This window comes from Quercus robur, chromosome 5, assembly GCF_932294415.1.
Source record: "Quercus robur chromosome 5, dhQueRobu3.1, whole genome shotgun sequence".
NCBI lineage: Eukaryota > Viridiplantae > Streptophyta > Magnoliopsida > Fagales > Fagaceae > Quercus > Quercus robur.
In genome coordinates, this window is record NC_065538.1 from 38,931,707 (window position 1) to 38,955,142 (window position 23,436).

Consider the following 23,436-nt stretch of genomic DNA (forward strand, 5'->3'; position numbering starts at 1 on the left):
AGACGGAATTGGACAAAGAAAAGAGAGTGCTCGACTGGAACAACGGCCAACAAAGACCATAATTACATAGAGAATTGCTCCTCCCCTTCTCCGTCTTTAAGGCTTTAAGGCGAACCGTATGGCGGCTGGAAAGAAAGAGATGTCAGTTTCATAAATAGTTTGGAGACGATGCTAACTAACAAAATTGTTTGAAAATGGGTGTTATTTTGAAAAAAAAAAAATCCCTTTATCCTCTACTTTCAAATGGTGGGTTTCTACTTTCTGTGAACGTTTGGATAGCAATGAATCTCACGTCTGCGTTTTGTGTTGCATTTTTTTTTCTTTTTTTTTTGTCAGCTACAGCAGGGGACATCGGCTACTTTTCATGAACAGTAGCCGCACTTTTCCTATTTTTTCGTCACTTTATCAGTCCTATAGGTCCTGTGAACAGTATACGGGACCCATAAATATAATTTTTCAGTAACTTTTTCATTAAAAATGGATCCTACAGTACTATTCACAAATTTAAAAATTATTTTGCTACAGTGTTTTCAGTTTTTAGTTTTCAATTTCAGCAAAATAAGTTCAATTCAAACAAATCCTCTATTCGTGTTCTTTAATGGGAGAGTGACATGACATGGTTTGTATTTTAACTTTTGGTTTTTTATTAAAAAAATTAAGAAATAAATAATATAATAAATATTATATATTAAATTAACAGTAGGACTATGAAATTTTAATGAATGATTGAATTGAGGAGAATTAAAACTTAGAGGACTCTTATTAAAAAAAAACCTTAATTAAATGACATAATGTAAATTTAGAAAACTGAAGTAAAAAATGGAAAATGGTGAAACTTAAAAAGATTGAATTTTACATTTTTGGCCTTTATTGATTTATCATTATCATTATTATTTTTGTATATATATATATATATATATATATAAATAAATAAATAGAGAGAGAGTGTGTAACCAGCGGAGGAGGGAGAGGAGGAGGAGGAGATACGTCAACCGAAGCAGTGGTACAGAAACAGAAACAGAAACAGAAACAGAAACATTAGATTTAAAAAAGGCTGAAAAGAAAAGTAAAAGACCTAGAAGCAGAGGCAGCGAGAGTGGAGAATCGAAGAGACGAAACTCCATTTTTTTATAATACAGCAAGAAGTCCAACACAGACACCCTGCACTCTATACTCATTAACACCAAGGTACTACTATTTATTTTCTCGTCTAATTCCCGGGACTCGACTACAGTTCCATACAGACTCGCCTCTTCTCTTGGTTGTTTTTTTCATTGATAGAACTAGGGTTTTTTTCGATTCAAAATCTGATTTTTTTTATTATTTTTTTTTCTAGGGGGAATTTTTTTGGGATGGCTTTTAAGTCAGTGCAGCACTGATGTCACTGTTCTGGATTGTGATTCGTCAGCTTGCGGAGATCGAAGCCATGGTAATTTTTTTTTTCTTTCTTTCTTTTTAGTGTTTCACTGATTCCAATGGAATTGTGTGAATGTTTGCATTTTACTCTTATCTGTTTTGTTTGTTGGAATCTTAAGGGAACATTCACAGGCTAACTAACTAGTTTTATTATTTAAGAGGAATTTTGTTTTTCTACAAGTGTGTAAAATGTCGCCTGAAAGAATTGAGCAGTAAGTTTCAGTTTTATAAACATGGCCCTAAAAGTGATTTGCGATGTGACTTAATTTATCTGTGCACAGGCTACATCAAAGAAAGTGATAACCAAGGAAGAATGGGAAAAAAAGCTCAAGGATGTAAAGATTAGGAAAGAAGACATGAATAAATTGGTGATGAATTTCCTTGTCACAGAGGGTTATGTTGATGCTGCTGAGAAATTCCGGTTGGAATCCGGAACGGAACGTATCCTCAGTTTATTTCTTATTTTGTTGGTCTTCATTGTCGACGATTTTCTGTTTTCTTTCTTTCTTTTTTATTTTTATTTTTATTTATTTTTTTATTTTTTTATATTGTTTCTCCTTATGTTTACATAGCAGACATAGATCTTGCAACAATCACAGATCGCATGGCTGTTAAGAAGGCAGTTCAGAGTGGTAATGTGGAGGATGCAATTGAGAAAGTTAACGACTTAAATCCCGAGGTTGGATATCCTAATCTCTAAACTTGTTGCTCTTCTTTTGGCAGATTTACATATGTTACTGGCAATTATAGTTATGACTTTATTACTTAGGCCATGCCTCTACAAAATTTTACATTGTTAGTTATCATCATGGATTACGCAACTTTATTGAATTGGGTTGCTACAATACTTCATTTCCATCCTTCATTTATTGCATCATGGATATATGGATATCAAATGAATATTAATAATTATGAATATAGAAATGAGAAAAGCTATAGCTTAACTCGTCAAAAGTTATGTGATCACGCACGCACATATGGAGAAGGTATCTCATACGCCGGCGCATGAGACCTTTGTCTCATGTCACTATGTGACTCAACTCTTGTCCTTATTGCCTTTCTTATCCATGATCCTCTTTAGTTATTTTTTGTCATCAAGTGAAACTTGATTGTTTGAAAGATCCATTCTTAAATGCATAAGAGGTGGATCTATTATCTTTCAAGCCCTTCAATCTATCAATTATTCTTGTTGCTCATATGCAGAAGAAAGGACCGGGGTTCAGAGATGATAGTTGTAGACTTTTGGGGTTTAACTATAAAAGAAAATCTGTTAGGACTTCCATTCGAAAGTGCTGAAAAATAATTCACTCATATCTAGTCCTTTATATGGTGTAGGGGAAAGGAATTTGGAAGTTTTGTTTTATTACAAATAGTTTTGATAGAGATTTCCAGATTGCCCATTCAGTGTATTAGAGAATCTATGGAACTGTATTGATTATTTCTAATACTCTTTCTGATCAGTCATTGAAAAGTGCCTCATAATTGTTTAGATGCATCTAGGTATAAGAATAGCTGCCTGTTAATTAGCCCCGATTTACTGTTGGAATCCTTTCCAAATAGAAAAGGATAGGTACTTACAAAGATGCCTCTAGGTATAATGCCAGTAAGCTCTATCTTAAATGGATCTTCTTCCCACAATGATGAAATGGAGGATGAGGTCGCTAGCTCAAGACCCAACCAGTGCATGCATGTCTTACAAATCAAAAGGAACATCATGATTTTCTTTTTTGTATAAATAACATAACTTTATTATTGAAAAAGGTAGCCCAAGTACACAGGAAGTATACTATGGGAATATCACAATTAAGCTCTCAGTTTGCGATTGTCAATCAGATCTAAGAGAGAAGTAAAAGAAAATGAATTCAAAGCTAGCATTCCGTTCCCACAATATGCACCACATTAGGCAATAAGACACCTCTTTCCAAATTTCTATATTCTGGTGACAACCAAACTGTCCTTGCTAAGAAGCTAGTATAGTTGGAACACTCCGTGTCATAACCCATTGAACATCAAACGTACCAAAGTGCCACATAAAGCTATAATGAAGAAGTAGATGACCCATGGTCTGCCCACTACTTTTGCACATATAAGTATATAACACCAATTTAACACTAATATGTCTGTATAACACCAATTTAACACTAATATGTCTGTTCCACAAATTATTGATAGTAAAAAATTTCCCTTAAGTAACAATCCACGAAAAGAAAGCAATGCTAGGTGGTACCTTCAATCTCCAAATAATCTTCCATGGAAAAGACACAACAATAGTAGGCATTAAAGAACAAAGGTACCCTCCCACTTTGAAACCCCTACCCTTAGTTGGCTTCCAATAAAGTTTATCTTTCCTACTTCCTCTCACTGAATTGGAATAAATTAGATCTAGAAAAGTCAACAAAGGTTCACAAGTCGCAAGAATAATCCTTGCCATGACTGTTTCCTAAAAACTTTGGATAAGTCTCCTTTAGCGAACAATCTTTGCACCATAAATTATGCCAAAACATCACTTTAGTTCCATCTCCCTCCTCATACTGAAGATATTGAGAAACTCCTGTGTTATAGATTTCCATAGGCTAACCCTTGACACTACTTTAGTGCACCAAACCCCTATGCACTCCCATACTTCACCTCTATCACCTCCATCAAAGTAGCTCTTTTTGTACCATATCTTGAAAACTACTTCCCAATTAAAGCTTGATTGAATATTCCTGACACCCAACTCCCCCCACCATCACCCCAACCCCCCCCCCCCCCCAAAAAAAAAATATCTTGAAAAGGTGCACAAATCTTTGACTAGTTTACCAATTGGAACTTGGATTCATCACCTTAGCCACTCCATAAGAACTCTCATTCTAACTATTAAGTACGGTTAGCCTAGAATGATTAAGATCATATATTGATTGGCTCATAGCACCATGTTTGACCACCATAAGGAATTTATCATTCTTGTAAGTAAATCCTATTTTTAATTGGTTAGTGCCTCTACTTTTTAACTTTTGGTTGATATTTTTTTTTTGATAAGTAAAAGATATATTGATAAAAAAGGGAACACCCTAGTGCACAGGAAGTGTACAAGGGAAAAGAAGTCAAATACAAAAATTACAAGAGTCTAGGAAATCAATAAAAGAGGGGAAAGATTTATCTTGCAAAGCAAACAACCAATCCCTTAAAGTTCTAAAAAAGAGAAGCTTGAGGGCAGGAATAGAATTCTCAGTATCTTCAAAACATCTACTATTCCTCTCCCTCCAAAGACACCACAATAAGCAATGAGGAATGATGGACCAAATATAACCATTTCGATGACGACCAAAGCTGCCTTGCCAACACCATAACAGCCCCAGAACAGAGTGCGGCATAACCCAAGAAACTCCAAAAAGGCCCAAAACCATAGACCATAGATCCGAAGCAAAAGGACAATGAAGAAATAGATGGTCAACCGATTCACCATTTCTCTTACACATGTAGCACCAATCCAGAATCCACACCTTCCTTTTACGTAAATAATCAATCGTCAAGCATTTCCCTAAAGCAGCAGTCCAAACAAAGAAAGCTACTCTAGAGGGAATCTTTTGCTTCCATATACTTTTCCAAGGAAACCCAATGGAAGCGGTGCCAGCTAAAATTCTATAATAACCACTAACCAGGAAACCCTTAACTTTGTTAGGAATCCAACACATTTTATCCTCACCTCGCCCCCTAATATGCGAACCATAAATAGATGCCATGAAGTCGGACATAGACTCTAGATCCCGAGCATGCACACTCCTAATGAATCTCACATCCCAAAAGAGGACACCATGAGCGAACATCATAAGCTCAGCCACACTAGCATCCTTATTCCTACAAAATCTGAACAAGTCTGGAAATCTAACAGCAAGAGAAGTCTCTCCACACCACCGGTCTTGCCAAAACTTCACTCTAGATCCATCGCCAATATCATACATAATATGGTGAGAGAAAGAAGGCCATCCCTGACTGATATTTTTCCATAAACCAACACCATAAGGGCCAATCACAGCTCTGGAGAACCAGCCCCCCCACATACAGCCATACTTTGTCTCTATCACTTGCCTCCAAAGGGCATCTACCTCAACCCCAAATCGCCAAAGCCACTTTCCAAGTAAAGCTTCATTGAAAAGTCTAATCTTCCTTATCCCTAAGCCACCCGCATAAATAGGAGAACAAACGGTAGCCCATTTAACCAAATGGATTTTAGGATCCTCTCCAAGACTGCCCCACAAGAAATTCCGCTGGAGCTTCTCAATACGGTTAGCCACACTAGCAGGAATAGGAAATAAAGAAAGAAAATAAGTGGGTAGATTAGATAGGGTGCTTTTGATAAGGGTGACTCTACCTCCCTTGGATAAGTATAAACGTTTCCAACCCGCCAATCTCCTCTCCATTTTCTCTAGAATAGGATTCCATATAGACTTATCCTTGAATTTAGCTCCCAAAGGAAGACCTAGGTATTTCATAGGGAGAGAGCCCTGCTTGCAGCCAAGAACAACCAAGAAAAGGTCAAAATCATTGACTACCCCAACCGGAACCAATTCTGACTTGCCCAGGTTGATCTTAAGGCCAGACACCGCCTCAAACCAAATAAGAATCATGCGAAGGAACAAAATCTGATCTAAATCAGCCTTACAGAAAATAAGCGTGTCATCTGCAAAGAGGAGATGAGACACCGCCATGGATCTTCCCTCCAAGTTACCTACACTAAAGCCCGACATGTGACCTTCAAGCACTGCTTTGTCCAACATACGACCAAGAGCTTCCATCACCAAAACAAACAACAAAGGAGACAACGGATCACCTTGCCTCAAGCCTCTGGTGCTACCAAAAAAACCACAAGGAGAGCCATTGATCAAGATGGAGAAGCGGACAGTAGAAAGACAAAAGCGAATCCATTGTCTCCATTTGGCAGAGAAACCACTTCTTTCTAACATCTGAAGCAGAAAATTCCAGTTTACATGGTCAAAAGCCTTCTCAACATCCAGCTTACAAATCAGCCCCGGCAACCCAGACTTCAATCTACTGTCAAGGCATTCATTAGCAATAAGAACAGGATCAAGGATTTGTCTGCCCCTCACAAAAGCATTCTGAGATGCAGAGATTATATCCCCCATCACCAAGCGGAGACGATTAGCCAAAACTTTAGCAATAATTTTGTAAACCCCCCCAACCAAGCTAATGGGCCGAAAATCTCCAATCTCATTAGCTGCATGTTTTTTAGGAATAAGAGTAACAAAAGTTGTGTTTAAGCTTTTCTCAAACTGACCATTGGCAAAAAAATGATGAAAAACAGCCATGAGATCCGGCTTAACAATCCCCCAGCAAGCTTGGAAAAAAGCCATAGGGAAGCCATCAGGACCAGGGGATTTATCACCATGAAAACTTTGAATAACATCAAAGATTTCTGCCTCTTCAAAAGGCCTCTCTAACCAATCCGCATTCTCCCCAGATATCATTGGAAAAACCAACGAATCCGGAAACGTCCGCTCAACCTGCTGCTCAGAGTACAAATTCATGAAGAAATGAGAAACGTAGTCTGCAATTATACCCTGATCCGACGACAAAGTACCATTAACCATAAGGCTTTCGATGGCATTATTTTTCCTGTTGGAATTAGCCATTCTATGAAAGAATTTGGTATTGGCATCCCCTTCTTTCAAATGCAACACCCTAGACTTTTGTCTCCAACTAGTCTCTTCCATAAGAGTCAACTTTTCAATATCTGAACGAAGGTTAGATTGAGCTAACTTCTCCTCAGCAGATAAACTATGAATCTCCTCTTTAGCATCCAAATCAATCAACTTACTCCAAAGGGCCTGTTTCTTAAAAGTGACATTGCCAAACTCAGTTTCATTCCACTTTTTTAAGTCCGACTTCAATGCAGCCAACTTCTTAGCAAGAATAAAACTAGGGGTACCATGGAACAAATAGGAAGCCCACCACTCCTTCACTTTGTCTACAAAGTTATCCACCCTTAACCACATATTTTCAAAACGGAAGGGAATTCTGCCTCTTCGCTGACACCCACCCTCCAACGAAATAGGAAAATGGTCAGAAAGAACTCTAGGCATCCTTTTTTGGGTGAATTGAGAGAAGTGATCAGCCAAAAGAGGGGAGAAAAGGAACCGGTCTAGCCTAGAAGCTGAGGAAGAATTAGACCAGGTATAAAGGCCCCCTACCATATGAATATCCAACAACCCATGCAAAGAAACAAAGTCAGAAAAACCAAACATAGACCTGGAGAAGCTGGCAGCCCCCAAACGCTCAGAAGGAAAGCGGATAATATTAAAGTCCCCTCCAAGGCACCAAGGCAAATCCCACCAACTGATCAGCCCGGTTAGTTCCTCCCACATCAACCTACGCCTATTGTTCAAATTAGGCCCATATACACCTGTGAAAGCCCACTCAAATTGGTCGCCTACATTTTTAAACTTGCAAGAAACTGAAAAATGCCCCATCGCTTCCTCCACCTTTTCCACAACCCGGCTATCCCACATCAATAAAATTCCTCCCGAAGCACCTTCAGAGCCCAGGTACAACCAATTGACATAAGGACAACTCCAAATACTTCGAACAGTACCTCTAGTAATCCACTCTAGTTTGGTCTCTTGCAAACACACAATATCAGCCTTCCAGGATCGCAACAAGTTACGAATCTGAAGCCTCTTGACAACTTCGTTCAGACCTCTGACATTCCAGGAAATAAGCTTTAAATTCATTGAGCAACGGAAAGAACCCGATTCCTATTAATACCACATCGCCTAGAAGATGAAGAGCCATAATTAATAGAACTAAACAACCCTTTCAACTCTCTTAAACCTTTCACCCCCGAACCTTTTGAACCACACGATTTCTTTTTCACCTCAGCCCTCCGATATAATTCAGCTTCAACAGCCAATAAAAATTCTGTTGCTTGATCTTCTAAACCCACAAGTGACGTGCCAAGGAAGCTATCAAAGTTATTGAATCTCTTTTGAAACCAATCGGAGTAAGGTTCCTGACTCCTTGAAGTGTCCACACCCACAACACTATCCCCATCTACAAGAGACTGCTTCTCCTTGGCCAAGGGTAGAGAAAAAGCAATTGGATCAACCACTAGGGGCTGATTAGCTTCCTCTGAGAAGGAATCCGAAGCCCAATCCTCCACCAAAACATCATCTTCTTCGAACAGAGCCAAAGACATGTTCGTGACTTCAGAAAAATCCAACGTAACAAGCTGTTGTTGCTTTTCCAAAACCTCAGTAGCTTCACAAGGAGGCAAAGCAATCTGCACCGGAACCTCAACCCTCCTCCCATCGCGTAATTCAAGAAACCACTGCTTCGAGTTTCCCCATTTCTTGTCAAAAATGCCGGAATGCTCCTGGAGAAACAGTCGGGGATCAAGCATTAAGCTCTCATCGTAAACTGTGGAGCAAACCGACCCATTCCTGAACTCCTCGGAGCCGAGAAGCACAGACTCGGCTACATCGGAAACAAGAATCGAGTCCGTCGTCGCCGGTGGCTCAAACCTGGCTTCGACGGACTTGTCGGTTCTGAGAGAATGGGCAGCGGCGACATCGGAGACCCCATTCCTGGCCTCCTCGGACTCGTCGGAGCCGAGAAGCACAGACTCGGCTACATCGGAAACAAGATTCGAGTCCGTCGTCGCCGGTGGCTCAAACCTGGCTTCGACGGACTTGTCGGATATGAGAGAATGGGCAGCGGCGACATCGGAGACCACCGACGACCTCAGAGGCAAAGTCGAAGGGCACGGCGACGACTGGAAGGATCTCGCGCCAGGACTTAACCAATCTGGAGGATGGGTCTCTCGCGACGGGCAGGTCATGGTAGTCGGAAGTTCTTTACAAGCAGTTCTTCTGGGCTGCCAGACCAACGAAGTCTTGGGCTTAAGTTTGGGAACATGAGGTGGGTTAAGTGGGGGGGCTTCAGCTAGAGCATTGGGCTTAAAGACATCTTTCAAGGGCCCAACACCAGAACAGCCCACTTCCTTAATGTTTGAACTCTTTGGTTGATATGTCATTTGATCAAACATATGTTGCTACTTTGGGAAGGATCTTTTTTTTTTTTTTTTTGGATAGGTAATCAAAGTTTCTTTGAATAAAGAGAACATCGTGTACATGATGGTGAGCACTCTGCGCTTAAAAAAAATACAAGTAACTCAATAAGAGAAACTGGCAGATAGTATAAAATATGAAATGGAAATACATTGTGTGAAAGTATTTATGGGATCCAATGGGTGATGCCTAAAATGGTTGCCTCTCTTCTTTATGGATGGAGGAATTGGTTTGGAAAACATTTATCAAATGTTTGGATATGGTTCCAACTTGTCTACTATGGTTAATCTGGTGGGAACATAATACTTGTATTTTTGAAGATATAGATAGAGCTGTAGATTCTTTGATGTCTATGCTAGAGATGTATAAGAATATTATATAAACAAATCTGACTCCGTTCCTAATGGATAGGAGCTGGTCTATAAAACCAGTTTTTGGGTTTGAATCCCAACTAAAAAAAGTAGTCTTCATCCAAATATCAACTAAGTCTGAATAATAATCAAATATCAACTAAATCTGAATATTAAACCAAAATATTGTTCATAACTTCATATTAGAAAGAAGAAAACTCCTAAACAAAACATTGAACTTCATGACTATCCATGACAAAACAAAAGCATTTGAAGATTGAACATTCTAATAGGCTAATAGCTTGAATGTGGTTGTTAGTTTTAATCTAAAGTTCATCATCAAACTCTTCACTCAAGTTTCCATCACTTTCAAAGCCACTTGAACCAGATTTATGGTTATCAACATTCTCTTCCTTGGTCTCATCAGAATCAACATTTTCCTCTTCAATATTTGGTTGTGATGTAGAGGCCTTTGAGCTTGCCCTTGATTTTGTTTGGAATCTAGCATTCTTCCTTGGTTCTCCAACACCAGAAGCTCTTGCCACTACACCCCATGTCAAACCATCATCATCGTCATAAAAAACCAACTCATCTTCAATATTCATCGATGGTTTAGCACCCATTTCCCCCAACAACCATTCATTACTTCCATCTATATCATCAAAGGAGATGGGATCAATAACATCACGCTTATCATATCGTGCCTTGATCTTTGATTATATTTCACAAAGACCAGATCATTTGGTTGTTTTTGTGCAAGTCTATTCCTTCTTTTTGTGTAAATCTACAAGCATTTATGAAAACTAAGTATTAGACTATTAGTGAATAATTAAACCATTGGAATTTTCTATGAAATAAAGTAGCACATCAAAAGATAAAATCTACTTATTATACTAAAAAACTCACCTACTTAAACACAGTCCAATTATACTCACAACCGCATGCACTACAAGTAAAGCTCAAGATTTTTATAGCCAACTGTTCCAAATTCGGAGTTGAGCTCCCATACAAACTCCACCATTCAGCTATGTTAAAAAAATAAGTATGAGTAATGATAAATGATATATCATAGATGTCAAATTTTTTATTTGTAAAAAGTGCCACTGTTCTAATCATTTTAAGTTAGATATAAATGCTTTCTTACCTGGAGCCCTTGTCTTTCTTGATCTTTTCGCTAATGGAATGCCAAAGAGTCCTTAAGCTTTCTCATACATGGATAGCTCAAGCGTGATCTTGTCCTGAATTTCAGTTCTAGGAACTAGTCTTTCTATACAAGCATACAATCCTGTTGTAATTTCTTTATTTGTCTCTATCTTAGGATCGAAATAGAAATACTTTGGATTCAAGAAATAACCCGCTGCATGCAAAGGCTGAAGTAGTTGACATTCCCATCTCTCATTAATGATTTTAAAAATATTTGAATACCTTTCTTCATTCTCATTAAATACCTTTGTTTTTGGAATACCATGTTTACATTCTCTGATTATCAACATGGCGAAGAACTCGAACAAGAGGGCCTATAACTTTAAGAATGTAAACTATAGTATTCCAAAAAGAGGGCATCAAAATCGTTTCTACTACTCGTTTAGTATTTGCTTCCTTTGCCCATTTACTACGAATCCACTCCTCAGAAGTAAACATGGCCCTTAGGTTATGCTTTAACTTATAAATGGAATTTCTTGTAAGATATGAAGTGCAAAACCTTGTTTTCCCAGCCCTAACTAGCTCTCTTTGGTTCGTGTATTCTCTCATCATATTTAACACACCCCCATGGTTGTAGATATATCCAGTCAATTGAATGATTCTTTTCAAAGTTTTTACAATTCTAGGAATTTTCCCAATGTCCTCCAAGTAGTCCAATACAAATTTGACCTTTTTGCTTCCAACAACTTCCCAGCCAACACATAATTAGATTCATTATCCGATACTACTTGAGGACTACATTAGCCTCCCCAATTTGATCTACAAATGCATCAAGTAATTCGAAAGTTTTTTCCCTAGTTTTCATAATAGATGATGCATCAATTGACTTCACAAACATGGTTCCAGATGGGCAATTCACCAAAAAGTTCATCAAGGTCTATTGGTTCTACTAGTCCACCCATCAGACATAATAGAACAATCATATTTCTTCCAAGATTCCTTGTGATCACTCAATAACTCATTTGTGTAAGCCACCTCCTTTTTGAGAATTGGAACTCTTAACTCATGGTAACTAGGAGGCTTCATATTTGGATCATACTGCCAAATAAATTCAATTGCCCATGCAAGTGAGCAACATTGAATGGTATACCGACTAGATAAAATAGCCGGCCAATATACTGGCAAGCTTGTGCTCTTTTCTCTTTGTCAAATTTATCATTGATGTTAGTTTGCTTCATCTTACCATATTTCCTAAGCTTAACCACTTTTTCTGGCTTTAGTGTCTCAAAAGAATCCATGGGACCTTTCAATTTTTTAGACTTTGACATTAATTTCACAGTTTTCACTTGGGTGCTATTGCCTACCCCTCTCTTATTAGAGCATGATTTTTTCCCTTTTTTATAACTTCTACTTCCTCTACCTCATCATCATCTACATCCTCAATTTCAATCATATTATCTATATCATCAAAATCAGGCATCTTGTCATAGTTCTCCTTCTCACTCTTCTTCTCTGCCATATAACGCACAAGCTCTTCTCTAACATGATCCGGTCATTTTAAACACTTTGTAGTTTTTTTTTTTTTTTAAATTCCCCACTTGATGCTGCTTTGCTCTATGTATCCCTCCCTTTGTGACTTTATTACAAAAGAGGCAAGTCACTGAATTTTTGTCTTCAGCATTAGCTAGATGATTATTTTTGTATCCCAGATCTTTTCTCTTCCCATTATTTGAAGCCATTCTACATATAAAAAAATAAAACCCAATACAATACATTTAGTAGGATTCTATTAAAGAATAGCTAGCTATGTATCATTTACTATGGTTTAGGCTCTAAAAAATTGAGTGAAGTAATGAGTTCGAGAAAAGGGAAAAAATACAGGAAAAGAAAATAGAGAAAAAGATAGGGGAGAGTTGTTATGAGACAGTCAGAGAGTGGAGGTAGGGGTCCTTTTGACAAAGACCGCGAGAGCAGCCACAAAAACCCGCTGGAGTTCCATTGACCAGAACTGAGAACCTATCTGCAAAAATGGAAGCCTTCATCCTTCTCCACAAAACCCATCCTCTCCATAAGGTAAAATAAAGTATTCCAATTCACATGATCATAAGCCTTCTCAATATCTAGCTTGACAATCACACCTAGGATCCACTCTTCACTATGCTATCTAGACATTTATTTGCAATAAGGACTGAATCAAGGATCTGTTTCCCCCCAACAAAAGAATTCTTAAAGTCAGAAATGAGCTTATCTAGAACACCTCGAAGTGTATGTGCCATCACCTTAGCCAAAAGCTTATACATGCTACTCACAGATAGGGCGAAAGTCCTTAATGTTAATAGTATTGGTCTTCTTAGGGATCAAACAAAGAAAAGTGGCATTGAGAGATTTTTCAAAGATGCAATGTCTATGAAAATCAATGAAAAAAGCCATAGAATCCCCTTCCAACACACCGGCATTTTTGAAAGAAAGCCATAGTAAACCCATTAGTCCCAGGGTTCTTGTCGCCCTCAACTTCCTTAAGTGCCTCAAGAGTCTCCTACTTCTCAAATTCCTTCTCTAGTGAAAGCCTCTCAGTTTCATCTAGGCAATCAAACACTAAGCCATCAATAGTAGGCCTCCAAGATTCCGGTTCCTGATATAGTTTGTTATAAAATTCCACCACTTGATTTGGACCCGTTAAATTGCCCTCATATAAAACACTATCCACCTCCACTCCCCTAATGCGATTGGTTTGTTTGTGAGTGTTAGCAAGTTTATGAAAGAACTGAGTATTGTTGTCCCCTTCTTTTATAAACAAAGCTTTAGATTTCTGCCTCTAAGAAATCTCCTCTAGTGAAGCCAAATACTCAATATAAGCTTTTATCACCATTATTCTAGCTCTCTCCTCTTGGGTCAAAACCTGCAATCCTTCTCTCAAATTTAAATCCAAAAGTTCATAATGTAAGCATTTTTTTCTAAAAGACACATCTCCGAAAACATACTTGTTCCAATGCTTCAATTCCCCTTGAAGAGCCTTTAGCTTACAAGTTAGAACATAACTAGGAGGCCGAACAAAGTGATAACCAGTCCACCGCTGACGAACTCTATCCACAAATCCCTCAAATTTTAGTCACGTATTCTCAAATTTAAAGGCACTCTTCCCCCTTGACATATCACCTGCCTCCACAAGAAGAGGACAATGATCCGACACCACATAAGGAAGAAGCCTCTGGGCACATCCAAGAAGTGGTCCTCCCAATCTGTTGAAACCAGAATTCTATCAATTTTGGACATGTAAAGATTGTTAGTCTCTTGAAACCATGTATAATCAACCCACCGCACACCACCCCCCCCCCCCCCCCCACAATAATGGTAAATCAACCAAAAGGTGTTTCTCAATAAAATCTGAGAATTTAAACATGGCTGGACTGAAAGAAGTACATCCAAGTCTCCACCGAATATCTGATAACGTTGAAATCACCAAACAAGCACCAAGTAGAACTCCACCTTAGTCTCACGTTATCCAATTCTGCCCACATAGCATCCCTAAGACTATCTTCAATTGATCTATACACCCCTGAACAATCCCATTCAAAACCATCTATAACACCCTTCAACAAAATAGAAACAGAAAATCTACCTACTACGCAATCCACTTTCTCAAACACCCTTCTACCCCACACCATTTAAACACCCCAGCGGTGTGATTGGCATCCAAAACTACCCAATCTACAAATGGATTGCCCCATAGACTCTTTAACGGTGGTAGAGTTGGTATTGTCCAGTTTAGTTTCTTGAAGACAAACGATATCACTCTTCTACTCCTTTAAGTAATTTCTTTACAATATCCCTCCTATGAGGATTATTCAATCCCCTCACATTCCAAGATAGAAGCTTCAAAGTCATGGACAATGATATGAGCTCATCCTAATGGATTTCAGGTTGTGGAAGAGGGTGGGATTATTATTATTTTTTTGTAGGTGGCTGTATAGTGGTGGATGGTGGGATTTTTTTTTGGTTTTTTGGTAGGTGGCTGTATATTGGGGGATTTAGGATTCTTATTGGCCAAGGGTAGATAGGATGTGGTATATACTGCCCAAATAGGTTCAGCCAATAATAAGATTGTGGAAGAAAAAAGGGGGCATGGGGAGGGAGAAAGGTTGCTGTGTTGGAAAAAAAATGTGGAGGAACATAGAATGGGAAAATTTGTGGGTGTGATGGTGGCGGTGGTGGAGGGCGTGTAAGGGGGGTGGAGGGGGAGCACTCATCGCTTGAGAGAGTGTTTTAACTCAAGTTAACAAGAGAGTATTAGACATTGATAACTTGAGGAGTGTTAGGATTGTAGATTGTATTGCTGATGCAAGCTAGTGAAATTACTTACTGGTAGTTAGTGCAGTTAGTTGGCAGCTGTAGGTGGTTATGACAGTTAGTTATTAGTTAGAGTAGGGATTGGTTGAGTAAGGAATGTACAATGAAGGGGCACTACTGTTGTATTGAATTAGGCAATAAGATTGAACTCATTTCAGTTCCTCTCTCTCTCTCTCTCTCTCTCTAACTCTCTAAATCTTCTCTAATCTTTCTTTCTTCTTAGGAGGCCCAGCTGACCTTGAAACCAACTACTCAATTCTATAACTCTTCTTGATCTTAACAAGTGGTATCAGAGCTTCAATCCTGCGACAACAATGGCTGAAACCATTCTGCTGCCATGGCCATGACAAATGAAGCTATTGCTTCCCTTCGTACTACTTCAGATCGCCACAGTAAAGACATCCAAGAAATCCAAAAGATTCAAGGAATTCACACTCGGACCTTGAACGAGATGAGTCAGAACATCACTGCCATTCTGCAGAATCTAAATTCCAAGGAAGGTGATTCCCCCTAGAGTCCTGTAACCTCAATAAGAAATTCTTTAGCTTTATCCCTTGTAAAACCCATTAAGCTTGAATTCCCTTGTTTCTTAGGGGAAGATCCTGCTATAATCAATACTTTGGCTATTATCAAACCCCAGTTGCAAAGAAGTTGTTAATTGCTTCTTTCCACATGGAGCAAGAAGCTCTGGTCTGGTATCAAGAAGCTGAAAAGGCTAGGGTGTACTTGGACTGGGAAACATGGTACAAGCATTACATGTAAGGTTTGGCTCTACAGCTTATGATGATCCTATGGAAGCCTTGACTAGGCTAAGATAGACATCAACAGTGGGTGTGTATAAGGCAGAATTTGAAGTTTTGTCCAACAGAATCAAGGGCTTATCTCCCTTACATAAGCTCAGTTGCTTCTTGAGTGGTCTGAAGGATGAGATATGACTTCCAATTAGGATGCTGAACCCATAATTCCTGAATGTAGCCTTTGGTTTAGCCAAGATTCAAGAGGAATACATGCTGAGTTGTAAGAACAACTCCAAAATTCAGCAAGAAAAAGGTAAACCTTCAATCTTGGGGTTACCCAAAGTTAGAACTCTGTTGGAAACTAAGACTAAAATCTCTATTAAAAGAATATCTCCTACTCAAATGGAGGAGAGGAAGAAAAAGGTATTGTGTTACAATTGTGATGAGAAATGGGGGCCTGGGTATAAAACTATTCTATTGGCCCACATGGCCTTATCCTAATGTGCATTAATAATTCCAACATGTGTTAAATGTGATTAACATGCTTGGAATTTTAACTAACTAAATGCAACATTACAACAATTATTATCTATATACCTATAGGGGTTCCTAACATTTCCCTCCCCTTTAAAACACCTTGTCCACAAGGTGTTGTTGTGAAGTAGCATCTTCATCAAAGGAGATCTTCCAATGGACCAATATCTTAGTGACATTTTGATCACCATATTCATGCACTTCTCTTTGACAAGCGATCCTGTACACATGAAGGTTCCTTCTTCAAACTTCGCTCAAATTCTTGAGCCTTCAATGGTTCTTCAATCTTCAAGGTCTCATTGGTTCTTTGGACCTTTGAACGTTCTTGGATCCTCAAAACCTCATTTGATTCTAGAACCATTAGAATTGTTGGCGCTTGCATCTTTGATTCTTGGATCACCGACACTTGGATTGCCGATTCTTGAATCGTGGACTTTTGAGTGGGAGCCTCCATTGGTGCATCAAGAATTGGTTCTTGGTCCTCTGGCATGAAATTTGCGGGCTCTTTCATCTTAGATTCTTGGGTGGTAGTCTCCATTGATGCATCAAGGATTGGTGCTCAAAACCAATCTTGTAGGCGCATATGAAATGCACCCAATTTGTGCATAAGTCTGATGCCTCCGCATCTTGGAACCATTCCCATGCTTCTCCTTCCATGTAATAAGAAGCAATGGAAACCATGCGATGTGGTGGTGTGTTGTCTAGAGCAAAGAATTCATAAAGCTTGATAGGCCACTGAAAAGGATCTCCACCTTTGAAATAAAACTCAATGAAAGCTTGATAAGTTGCAATGGATTCAGTCATCTCAAGATCGTTGGCTCTGATACCACTTGTTAGGAGAGGTTCCTAATTGGCCCACATGGCCTAACAAGTGGTATTAGAGCTGTCGATCTTGAGATGGTGTACGAATGTGACCGAAGAGAACTTTGGAAAGAATTACGGCAAATGGTGAACAAAGTTTCAGAGGATGTTAAGGCTTTGTACGAATCTCACAATGGTGTTTTAGAGAAGGTCAAGGCCTTGGTTGAATCTAACATGACCATGAAGGAAGAACTTTTGAGAGTGCAAGAGGATCTTGAGAACATGTCTAGAGAAGAGTTACAATCTCTTGCATCAATGGAGACCGAGGAACAAATGAAGCCCCAAGAACCAGCAGCTGAAGAACACAATGATTTCTCATGTCTAGTGCAGTCCCCAAGAATACTTTGCAACCAACCAGACTTGGTCTTGGACAGCCTCTCCATGCATAGCTTTGGTATAGTTTATCCTAAGGTCTCTAAATTCTACAATGAGCTTCACACTATCTTAGTTTCTATGGAGTAGATGGATTTAAGGTTAATCTTGGACAATGTGCTGTACTGAAATGAGTTCAATCTTATTGCCTAATTCAATACAACAGTAGTGCCCCTTCTTTATACATTCCTTACTCAACCATTCCCTACTCTGACTGATAACCAACTGTCATGACCACCTACAGCTGGCAACTAACTATACTAACTGCCAGTAACTGATTTCCCTAGCTTGCATCAGCAATACAACTTACAATCCTAACAAGTATGCATCAAGTTTTTGTGATTGACTGGTATTGCATGTAAGAAAGATGGGGAAACCATTGATCATTTACTCATGCATTGCCTTATAACTAGAGAGGTGGAACTTGATGGTTTCTTTATTCGGGGTGTAGTGGGTGATGCCAAGTTGGGTTGTGGGTCTTTTAGCTAGTTGGCTACACAAATTCTAGGCACAGAGCTGCAGCAATTTGGGCCATGATACCTCATTGCCTCATGTGGAGTATTTGGAGAGAAATGAATGCTCTTACTTTTGAAGGAGATGAGAGATCAATTCATGACTTGAAGCGGCTCTTTCTCTGGACTCTTTTCAACTGGACAAATGACTTGGGTCTTTTTATTTTTGATTCCCTGGCTGATTTTGGTTGATTGTCGTAATTTTCAAGCACTTTAATGTTTTTTTTTTTTTTTTTGGTGTCCTTGGCACACTGCTTGTGTGCTTTGGTTTTTTGTTTACTTTCCTTTTGAATTAATGAACTATTACTTATTTATAAAAAATTAAAAAAAAATCAAACATATGGGTGGCACAAACTTGTTTGTGTGTGTGTGAGAGAGAGAGAGAGAGAGAGAGAGAGAGAGATGAACATCAATCCAAGAGGAGATAGCAAGATGAAAGAGGGAAGAGAATAACCCGAAGAGAGGAAAGGATCAAAGGACATAGAAGGGCAAGAGGGGCAATGAACCTTAAAAACATGCGGAATCCATCTAACCAAACCGTATCCTATATTGTTACAGATTGGAACCCACATATATTAATATTATTCATAAAACTCTGAAATCTTCCTAAAGATATTTTTTTGATAAGCAATGAAAATTTTATTCAAATATTAAAAAAGAATCACCCAAGTATACACGACATATACAGCTGGGGATCAAAGTAATTTTTTTATGAAACTACCTAATTTTCCTGGGCCATATATTAAAAATCCTTGAGTTGTATCTGAGCACCCTATATTAACAGAAAGGCTTTCCATATCATGTAGACTTTAAGGTACTCCAGAAACAGTAATACTTTCTAATTTTGAGGAGGATCATATAAAGAATACCCGTGAAATAAATGTCTCCATAATTTTCTGTTTCTTTTGCTGCTTGTACATATTCTCTTTACCTACTTCATTTCTTTAATGGAGTAGTTTTCTATTAATATTATTTTTTCTTACTTATCAAAAAAAAAAAAAAAAAAAATTATCTCCAATTGAGTCATGATTTAGGAATAATTTGAATTTTATTTTTGTTAGTGTCAGAGTACAGAATGGGGGTAAAGGTAGTGACAATAGGACTTGGGTGGGATTTTATCTGATAAAGGTTCGAACTCTAGTACCCCACATAAGTAGTTGTGAAAATATACAAGGAATTAGAAATTGTACTTGCACTTATGTCTTTCTGTAGTTAAACCCATTTTTCTGAAGTTTGCTTGTTATTTATGTGCTGTTTTCACTTTCTTTATCATCTTGCTGCTGAGAATATTATTGTGTCCTTTCTTCTTTCTAAAGCAGAACCTTGAGAAGAAAATTTGTTGTGTCCTTTTTCTTTTTGAACCTGAACCTTGAGAACACATGTCAGTGAAGGGATGTTGTCATGCTTCTTTTTTTTTTTTTTCCTAAATTGTTCATCATGTGAAAATTTTACATGCAGATACTGGATACCAATCCCCAGTTGTTTTTCCATCTTCAACAGCAAAGGTTGATAGAACTAATTCGGAATGGGAAAGTAGAAGAGGCTCTGGAGTTTGCACAAGAGGAGCTTGCACCAAGGGGAGAAGAAAATGTATTTATGACTTTGTTTTGGTTTGCAGTCATGCATGCTAGTTTTATCATTGAAGTCTCTTCTGGTTTCCTTCATCGTGTGATGAAGTCCATGGTTGCATTATGTGTTTAATAATTGTTAATGTCCAAATGTTGAGCCAATGCTCAAATAATATTTCCATAATAATGGGATGGAGAGTGAGGTCATGGGTTTAAAGTCCTCTGGATGCATGTGTAGCATACCAATAATAAAAAAAAAAAAAAATTGAAACACTGAAATAATGCCAAACATGAACATGGGTTTGTCTCCATGGAAATTTACTTGTGGCTGCTATACTATTCCACCATCCAACTTTGCTTCATTGCATTCAATTGGTGCTAATACTTGGCTTAAGGACATTAGTTGTTTTGCAGCAAAGCTTTTTAGAAGAGTTGGAGAAGACTGTTGCACTTCTGGCTTTTGAAGACGTTTCCAATTGTCCTGTTGGAGAGCTTCTGGACATATCACAGCGCTTAAAAACAGCAAGTGAGGTGAATGCAGCTATCCTTACTAGCCAGAGCCATGAAAAAGGTTAGTGTATTTGCTATTAACAATAAAATTCCAGGGTCTTGAATTAATATATTATGGTTATATTGTTATAAAATACTGCTGCTCAGATCTATTATAAAATAAAAAATAAAAAAAAAAAGAAAAGAAAAAGAAAAGAAAAAAAAAACTGTATAAATGCAGTTATAGCTCTTCTAGTTCACTTCTTGAGTTACTAGTTTGAGATTTTTATTTTATTTTATTTTAAAGAGCCTCTTAGGGAAATCTTGTATTTACCTTTACAAAAATAATGATGGTTTCACATTGTTGATTGAGTTCCTTCAATGAATTTAGGATAAATTGCATTTTTGATCCATCAAGTGTTGGGTCTGTTTGATTTTGATCCCTCAATTGTATTTTCCTGTTTACATGAGGACGCTGGGGCACTCGATTTTTTAGGGACCAAATCAAACCAATGGCAACCACATTTTTAAGGGACCAAAATCAAACTAACCCTTATTAAGGCTTCATTTGGGAGTTTATAAGAGAATGGAATGGAATGAAATGTAAATAGTAAGGGAAAATAATGGAATGGAATGAAATTAAGTAAATTTGATTGGATGTTTTAAAATAAAAGAATGGAAATGAATGGAATGTAAGTAATCTTGTTTGGGAGTAATATAGAGGAAATGTAATAGAATCATTTTATGACAATATTACTATTAGATCCTTATTTTAAAATAAAGGGTTGAATATATATGGGTATTTTGGGAGTTTTAGTAAAAAATTCATTAAATTTAATTCAATTTTTGCTTATTCCTTCTAATTTCAAGGGGAATGGAAATTTGAGGTTTTAAGGGAATAGAGATGAATGAGTGTTCTCTCCTACCTATTTCATTCCCTCCCACTTAAATTCCCAAACAAAGGAATGAACTTTCCATTCCCTTCATTAAAACTCCCAAATAAGGGAAGGGAAGAATATTCTAAAATTATTCTTTTCATTCCATTTCTTTCCCTCCTTCCAAACGAGGCCTAAGGGACTAAAATTAACCTCACCACAAATTCAGAGGTCAAATTTGAACTTTATTACCTTGAAGGACCAAATTGAACTTATCCCAAATTTTAGGGATAAAAAATGCAATTTAACCATGATTTTATTATTATCTAAAATCATCAAATGAGAACTGACATTGGGATGTGTTAAATTATTGGTTTTTCAAAAGTTTAAGCTATTGGGATATGATAAATTTAATTATTTAACTACATGCTTCTAACACTTCCCCTCATGTGTGAGCTGAAATTACCTTTTAATAGATGAGGCCTAATATGTGGGAATTTAAATGAGAGGTAAAGTAAAGGAGACATGGATCGAACTCAGGACCTCTTGTTCTGATACCATGTTAAATTAATGATTGTCTCAAAAGTTTATGCTATTGGGATATGGTAAATTTAATCATTTAACCACATATTTAATCACATACTTCTATCAGGATGGTTGGAAGAAGCCCAAACTAGAGATGCCCTTTGTATTCGTAACTTATAAGTTGCCATCAATGGAGTATTGGTTCCTAGGATGCATGGACACAAACATGGGTATGGGTACAAGTACAATACGGCGACATGAGCAATTTTTGAAAAATTAGAACATGATACCGCAAATTTGACATGGATATGACATGGCTACGGCACTCCAAATGAAGCATCCATGCATCCTAGATTGGTTCATACAATTCTCAATAACTTGGTCTTCATTGTTATGACTAAAAATTGTGAGAAAATGTTCTTCCAATTAAAATGCCATTTGTGACCATTGAACTACAGTCTAATGTTCTTGAGTCCTTAACCACTTTCACTTGAATGAAGATTTTAGGTAAATTTGCAGAGTCTGTTAGGTCAGAATGTACTTGGAAATGAAGACCTTCGTGAACAGACAGTGAACTGGGAATAACATGGCAGTTTTGCAATGACATTTTACATTAGCCCATTATTGTTTCTAAACTTACTCTTACGTTCAATTGTCAGTTTTCAGTCATTTCGTGTCATATAGATTCCACAGAAGGATTATAGCAAAAGAAAGAAATGCGAGTGCTTGTACAACTGAACTTAAGTTTTCAGCTTTGGTTATTGGAAGATGGGTCTTTTGGGTTGGTTTAAAAAAAGGGCCTTTTGCCTATATTAGATGATGCTTTCTTGGGGCACTGCTAATTTAGCTGACCCAGCTTTCTATTATTATCTTAATTTTGAAAACTCATTAACCCAAAGGTTTGGAACTAAGACGTCGTATTTTTGGAAAACTTATTTCCGTTTGAATTTCCAAGTTAACAAGTTCTATACTATTTGGTTGAACAACAGACCCAAAGCTTCCTAGCTTGTTAAAGATGCTGATATGGGCCCAGAACCAGCTTGATGAGAAGGCTGCTTATCCTCGCATAAATGACTTGTCTACCGCCAAGCTTGAAGATCCTGCTGTTTGAAAAGGCTTTTGACGTCCTTGATCGTAATGAAGAAATGATGTATCTATGTTTCTCTGAAAATGACCATAACTAGTTCTCTCTTGCATTTGATTAAGATTGGGGTTCATTTATTTTCAATAGCTTTTCAGTAGCCTTGTACTGTTGTACAAAATATTTGAATATTTCTCTTTTCATATTCAATGCAAAGGTTGTTGAAGATTTCTTTGACATGTACTGTTAGAAGAAAAATAGAGGAACTCCAATTGATGCAATGTTCCTTTCCAAATGACTTGCTGTCTGCCATATTATTGAGAACGTAAATTTATGCTAAAGTGTAAAAGCACTCTCTGTGTTGGTTTATTATGGGTAAGAGTCACAAATGATGAAATCATTCACTACTATGGCGTTCCTTATTTTAGAATTGAAGAACATAAACAGAAACATGTAAGAACACACACACACACACACACATATATATATATATATATATATATCACTCAGCTTTTCTGATATCCGGAAAATCCTGAAGTCTTGCAAGTTTGGAGTCATTT

At 37.7% G+C, this 23,436-nt stretch overlaps 1 protein-coding gene across 1 annotated transcript; it reads left to right on the forward strand.

Moving 5' to 3' along the window:
- Positions 1-962: 962 nt before the first annotated feature.
- Positions 963-23,115, forward strand: LOC126725887 (protein GID8 homolog). The gene is made up of 7 exons (XM_050430895.1): positions 963-1,188; positions 1,337-1,429; positions 1,698-1,857; positions 1,989-2,095; positions 19,797-19,928; positions 20,321-20,477; positions 22,785-23,115. Exons 2-7 carry the CDS (start codon positions 1,379-1,381, stop codon positions 22,904-22,906), a joined length of 729 nt encoding a protein of 242 aa, XP_050286852.1. The 5' UTR covers positions 963-1,188; positions 1,337-1,378; the 3' UTR covers positions 22,907-23,115.
- Positions 23,116-23,436: the final 321 nt, after the last annotated feature.